General features: G+C 48.0%; 1 protein-coding gene across 2 annotated transcripts in view; it reads right to left on the reverse strand.

The window, feature by feature from the left end:
- Positions 1-5890, reverse strand: part of GZF2 (GDNF inducible zinc finger protein 2) — a 39590-nt gene extending 33700 nt beyond the window's left edge. For both annotated transcript variants that reach the window (XM_006278821.4, XM_019491023.2), the window contains exon 1: positions 5708-5890. In XM_006278821.4, coding sequence (XP_006278883.2) covers positions 5708-5745 — 38 coding nt within the window. In that variant the 5' untranslated portion in view covers positions 5746-5890. The remainder of the gene's footprint in view (positions 1-5707) is intronic.
- Between the last annotated feature and the right edge of the window lie 1229 nt (positions 5891-7119).

Consider the following 7119-nt stretch of genomic DNA (forward strand, 5'->3'; position numbering starts at 1 on the left):
TGAATCTGAAATGTGTTGCAACAAAAAATGTTATTTTCATCAAAATCAATACATTATTTTTAATAAGATTCTATTTAGGAAAAAGTGAAAAGAACCATTCCTGCAACCGAGCATTTCAATTGTTCTGCATCACAACAACTTTCAGAAGGCAACTTTCACTGTTTTGATAGAAACATTGTTTTAAAGTTTCAAAACTTTGACACTGGAAAAATATATCTCAGTTGCATCAAAATAAAACATTTTGCTTACTTTAAAATGATTTTTTTAGACTCTCATTTCATAGGAAATTTCAAAATGTTTTTTTATTCTGTTTCGGGACAGGAAAAAACCCCATGCAAAGATTGATTCAAACATGTATTGAAGAGAGCTTAATGACAAATAGAGAGCATCAAAAAGTTTCCATCCAGACAGCCAAAGTGGGGACAGTAAAGCTTCAATGTCACTGTAAATCACCACTGCCTCAAGGAAAAAAAACTGATTTTGCTATGGCAACAGTTAAAGGACAATAATGGTGTGCAAATAGTGTTATGATGGCTACTTCAAATATTATTTATGAAAGATAAGGAGCAGATCCTAGTCTTTGTGGGTATTGATAGAGATAATAATTGAACTGATAGCCAGTTAATACTAATATAAGCTGTTACAATGTACCAGTTTAATTTGCATGATTCTGTAGTGATACAAATGTAATAGAACTGTGGCAACTCTTACCCTGTTTCATTCAGTTACAGTGATTGAGTGCACTTCTATCACTACAGGAGGTAACAATTATACTGTAGCAGTTGGTGGGTACTCAGGACCACCAGCTTCCCCTCCCTTTTAAAGCAATTAAAAGACACATTTATGGATGCCCTGTGACATTCAGGCAACTGCTGATTTTCCTCCATTTTTAGGGGTGTACTTATGAGTACATTTAACACTTTTAAAAGGGCAATTCCCTGTAGGGAAGGGACAATAGATCCCTAGAACTCTTCCACAGGTAATACAAAATTTGGACTACAAAAAAACGGAAAAAGCATAACTCAATCACTGCAAATGCCACAACACATCTCAGTTCAGTTATAGCATCCAATAACACAGCTGGAACACATCCAGCTGTTTGCAAAAATAAAGCAGAGGAAACAAGAGGCCTTGATTAAAGGCGATTTGTATTTACTTCAAGTTATATTACCATGTTTCTATAACTCAATGAAGCACTAGGCGGCAGCTGTAAAATTATCTTGAAGTGACACACACTATAAATTGGAAAGGTAGGTTTTGGGGAGATTAATGGGCAAAAAAGATTTGTAAGAACTAGACACAATATTTTACTTTTCCCATTTCTGTCTACTTGCAGTTTGTACTGTCTGTCACATAAACAATTAAAGGTAGGCTGATGTAGGAGAGCTGAAGACCTGGATCACAACGGTAACCCCCAAATAATTATTTGGTGGTACACAACTGGATTGATTTCACATAAAACTTGCTAAATACTGTACTTATATGCTGTGCTACTGCAATTTTTACATGACCTTCTGACTGCTGAGTCCCTCTTCCCCCTTTACAGCTCTGTTTCCCTAAGGACCTTTCCATGAAATGTTTCCTTCAAGTGAGGACCATTTTAACCTAGTGTTGGTTGCAAACACACAAAGGATATTCAATCTGGGAGCAGAACCCCACTGACTTCACACAGGCTGTCTATGGCTAAACTACTCACCAAACACATGTACAGATTCAAGATTGTAGAGAAATATACACAATACATCCCAAGGATGCACAGTAACTCTGCTGAAGGGTTAAGTAGTGGGTATGGCTCTGAACTAGGGTTCAGGAGCCCTGCCTTCTTTTCTCAGCTCAGTTAAAAACTTCCTATGTTGGCAAGTCCCTTCATCCATCCTCCGCTTTGTTTTCTCATTTGTGAAATAGGGAACGTATTTCCCTATCTGGAAAGACTGTTGCAATGATGAAAGCCATTGATAATCATAGGGCACACAAACAACGAATAGCTATTAAAGCACAAAAAAGGACACTTGCAGACACTTATGCCATTGATTAACTTTATGAAAGAACAGCCCCTCTGATTACACACATGCAGAAGCACACACAGGACTGGTCCGCTCATTTGTACAGGAAAAAACAGGGAAATGATCTTTCACAAGGTCTTTAAAAACAAAAACAACAAATGCATCTTTTCCCCATAATTTCTGGGCCATCATAAAGTACAACTGTGGTATTTTAAGAATTTTTTAAAATAAAAAATGGATTTATCTGTGTCTTATTAAACCATACACCATCTCTAAGCATGCAAGCACACAACAATAAAAAAAATCTGCTTTAAAATAAACCCCCAAAATGAGAGAAACTCCCTTCGAATGTGTGAAACATGGTTAAGTCTGCACCGCCTATGGATGACAGTAATATTCAAAGCAGAAGGTAGAGAGCAGGGTGGCACCTGAAAGACTAACTGATTTAGAGGCAGGAGCTTTTGAAGGCAACAACCTACTTCATCAGTTGCTAGGAATATTCCAGGAACACCATTTGTTGCCATAAAATAAAAAAACCCCACAATACAGGCTGAAAATGCTGTGTCTATTCTAGTTACAACTCATTGATTAATGATGTCACTGCAAAAGGCCAAAGTTAAAATTATTTTCCTCTCTTTCTTAGCTGGTGTGCTTTATGCATGCGATGGGACCTTAAATATAGTCAGCTTCTCCCTTGCTGAAAAGATGCTTATAAACATCAAAATGGGAACAGAGATAAAAATATGAAAGACTAAGTATTAAATAGCTTTAGGGATCTATTGATTAAAGCAGGGAAGTCTTAACACAAGGTCTACAATGGGTTCACATATAGCCCTCGGGCTCCCATCCAGCTGCTGCCCCCACTGCTTCAGCTGTTGCAGCAGCTGGGATCTTGGGGCTCCCCTTCCTTCCCCTGGCTTCTGAGGAGGTAGGGCAAATTGGTAAGGTGCAGCCCAAGGTGCCTGGCAGCATGGAGTACCCATATAGCATGATGCCACAGAGAAGTCTGCAGGGAACTGAAGATGAAGCAGGGTGCCACACCATGCAGAGTACTGGGGGGTAGCACCTGAGTGTGTGGGGCACACAGCTTGGGACCTGTGGCCTCTTCTTGGAGCAGCTTGTGGGGTACACGGCCCCTGGCCAATCTGAAGTTGGACAGCCCTGGTCTAAAGGGTGCTCTATCAGAAGTGGACATTCAAAAATCCATGGGCTCAATATTAAGTATGCAATCAGTTCTGTTAATGTCAGTGGAACTACTGACATGCATAATATTAAGGGCTTGTATTTGTGTTGCAGGACTGGGGACAAGAAAGTGTAGTGAGCAATGCTCCAAAATACCATAGCCAGTTGGAGGCTGCACTAGTCAGAGAGATGATGATGGCAACATGTGGCAGGCACAGCATGAAGCTGAACTGCAGTGTGATGCCAAGGGTCACCTCTTATGGCAGGAGTGATCATGCAGTCTGGCAGCATGTAGCTTTGTGATAGTGTGTAAGGGAGCCCAAAGGAGTGGGGAAACCAACATCTAGACCCAGAGCACCTACAGAGGTAGGTCCCTCCAGGGCAAACCAGAGGATTTCTGCCTCATTAACACAGAACTTATCTGTGTGTGCTGGAGGGAGGGGACATTCCCTGATTTCCCCTCCTCAGGGGGCAGGACAGTCCAGAGGAAGTTAGGAGACTGTGGCCTGGCAGCCCATTGCTCAACTGCAGGTGGCAGGTTGGCTGTGCATTGTGGGGGGGAAATCATAGAAAATTAGGGTTGGACGGGACCTCAGGAGGTCTAGTCCAACCCCCTGCTCAAAGCAGGACCATCTCCAACTAGACCATCCCAGTCAAAGCTTTGTCTAGCCAGGTTTTGAAAACCTTCAAGGATGGAGCTTCCACCACTTGGGTAACCTGTTCGAGTGCTTTATGACTCTCCTAGTGAGAAAATTCTTCCAAATTTCTAACATGAACTTCCCTGCAGCAACCTGAGACCATTGCTCCTTGTTCTGTCATTTGCCACCACTGAGAACAGTTTAGCTCCATCCTCTTTTGAATCCCTCTTCAGGTAGCTGAAGGCTGCTATTATATTCCCCCTCAGTCTTCTCTTCTCTAGACTAGATAAGCCCAGTTCCCTCAGCCTGTCCTCATAAGTCACATGCCCCAGCCCCCTCACCATTTTGTTGTCCTCTGTTGGACTCTCTCCAATTTGTCCACATCCTTTCTGTAGTGGGGGCCCCAAAACTGAACACAGTAATACTCCAGATGTGGCCTCACCAATGGCGAATAGAAGGGAATAATCACTTCCCTCAGTCTGCTGGCAATGCTCCTACTAATCAAGTCCAGTATGCTGTTAGTCTTCCTCCATCAGCACAGCATAGCCCCCATCACTCAGAGCTGGGCAGGACCCCCCCCTACAAGGACAGCGAGAGGTAGCTAGCAGTGTTATAGTCTCAAGTCAGGCAGAAGGCAGGATAGATTTGCACCTTAGAGACCCTTCCAGCAGTCATGCCACAAATTAACCCCTGACCCTCAGCAGGTACCACTCTAATCCCCTTCCCCTACTAGATCTGCTGCTCTGCTTTCTACTCCCAGCCCTGTGTTCCCTGCTAGGTCTGCTTTCTGCTTCCCGCCCTATGTGCTGCTGTGCTGCCTGTCCCCTCCCTGCCCTGCTGTGTGGCAACACAGGGGCACCTGCGCTGCAGGTAAGCCCTGTTACAGACTAACTAAATCGGAGATGTGTGAGCTTTCGTGAGCAGAGGGCTTACTTCATCAGAAACTGAGAAGGGACGGCATGGAGCAGAGCTGCTGAACAGAAAGCAGTGATTAGGCTACCAAGGGGAGGAAAGGGAGAAGGAAAGAGGAAGGGGCACTGCTGGGGGAGGTAAGAGAGGGAAAACCAAAGCAGTTAACCCATCGGGGGACACAGCAGTTACACACACTAAATGCAGGCGATGGGAGCTGAATCTGTAGTCCCTGTTCAGACCACACTTAGCACAATCTGGTCTGCGGATGATTTCTGGTTCTACAATCTCCAAAGTCCAGCTACCCATCAGGGACAGGTACCCACTGCCCACCTATAGGGGGCAGGAAGATTCCACTATGGGCACCCCCACCCCAGCACAGTGCCTGCCTATAGGAGGCAGGAAGATTTTGCTATAGGGGCACCCCCCCTTCCCAGCACCCGTCTATAGGGAACAGAAGGTTCTGCTATACAGGAAACCCCATCCCAGTGCCTGTCTATAGGGGGCAGGAAGATTCTGCTATAGGGGGGCCCCCAGCATGGTCCCTGTCTGTAGGGGGCAAGAGGATTCTGCTATAGGCCCCCCACACCCATCGATAGGTGGCAGGAAGGTTCTGCCATAGGAGGAACCCCATGCAAGTGCCTGTCTATAGAGGCAGGAAGATTCTGCTATAGGGCACCCCCAGCATGGCACCCTCCCATAGGGATAAGGAGGTTCTACTATAGGGGCACCTCGCCCAGCGCCCATATATAGGGGACAGGACGGTTCTGCTATAGGAGGAACCCCATCCGAGTGCCTATCTATAGGGGCAGTAAAATTCCGCTATAGCCCTCCCCCCAGCCCACCTATAGGGGGCAGGAAGGTTCTGCTATAGGAGGAACCCCATCCCAGCGCCTGTCTATAGGGAGCAGGAAGGTCTCGCTATAGGCACCGCCCCCCGCGCGCTGCCCGTCCATAGGGGCCGCCCCGCCTTACCCTGCCCCGCGGCGCGCTCTGCCCGCGCGCGATCGCATGAGTCCGTCCGGCTCCGGCGCGGCAGCGGGAGCAGCCCACGCCCCTCTCCCCCCGCCGCCGTCAGCGCGATGGTACGGCCCGGGGCCGCCGGGGCACGGCGGGGCGGGCCGGCCTGTGGCGGAGGCCGCTCACGCGGGCGGCCATGCTGCCCGAACGCAAGATGGCCGCTCGGGGCACGCGGCAAGCGTCCAACTCGCTTCTCTCTTCGGCCATCTTGGAGACGGGCACCTAATCCCTCCCTCCCCGCGCCCGTTCCCTAGGGGCGCCTGAGCTGGGCCCGGTGGGGGGATTTCAGGCACTCCAAGCCCCGCCGCAGGGGGCAGGGCGGCCATCTTGGGTGCGGGCACAGCCTCCTCTGCGGGCAGGCATCCCCTCCCCCACCTGGAAAGGGTGGGTGGAGGTGGCTCTGGGTGCCTCCTGACCGTGCAGGTGCAGAGGTCCCCTCTAGTGCAGGCCCCTTGCCCCCAGCCAAATCCAGTGTCTCCCCCCTGCACCTCACCCCTGACAGCCCTGGGCATTGCACCTCCTCGCCTGCTGCAAGTACAGCAGGGCGACCTCCGCGGCCAGCGCCCTGCCGCTGCACGGGTGTTCATGTGAGTAATGATAGGGCATTCATTACAATAAATATTAAGTGTTGAGTCCAATTTATACAGTAGTCAAGTGGGTTTTTAAAATGTAATGTACATTTGCCTTCCTGAGTACAGTACAGTTGATCAGTTATTAATGTCATTATGTCATGTGATGAAACCTCCCGGAATAGATTCAAACAGAGCTGGCAACCCCAGCAAGCTCGACCACTTTCCAAAGATGTGAAGCTGTGTGCATTAACATATGTGTACCAAGAGGGGGACTTCCTCTGTGAGCAGTCGCTCAAACCCAGGGCCTCATACCCTGACCCTTGTGGTTCCCCACTTCCTCTGACTCAGTGGGCAGCAGCGCTGAGCAAACCACTTCCAAGAGGCAGCACAGGATTTGGCTGTTGCTGTCAGTCCCCAGTTTTCCCCTTCTAATTTCCCAGAGCCATGAATACCACCAACTCCCATTAGCAATATGCTTGCCTGCTTGGCATTGGCTTCAGAGACTCCTGCCCACCAGTCTAACCACATACAGCAGGCTGCCCATAATAAAGACAGCTGCTATCTCCCATGATTTCTGAGGGGAATGAGGCCAGATTGCCTTCAGGGAAAATAAAGGGCCCTTCTATTGTCAGGAGACAGACACTGTCACTGTAGGCAGCAAACATATGGGGACAGACAAGGAGGGAAGGTGAATGTGAAAGGAAAGTAGAGATGTCTAAGGTGTGTGGGAAGAGCAGTGGAGGGACGACAGGAGGGAATGTGAGGAGGCAAGGGAGAGGATGGACAGAGTGTGAG

The sequence above is a fragment of the Alligator mississippiensis genome, chromosome 1 (assembly GCF_030867095.1).
Source record: "Alligator mississippiensis isolate rAllMis1 chromosome 1, rAllMis1, whole genome shotgun sequence".
Classification (NCBI taxonomy): Eukaryota; Metazoa; Chordata; order Crocodylia; family Alligatoridae; genus Alligator; species Alligator mississippiensis.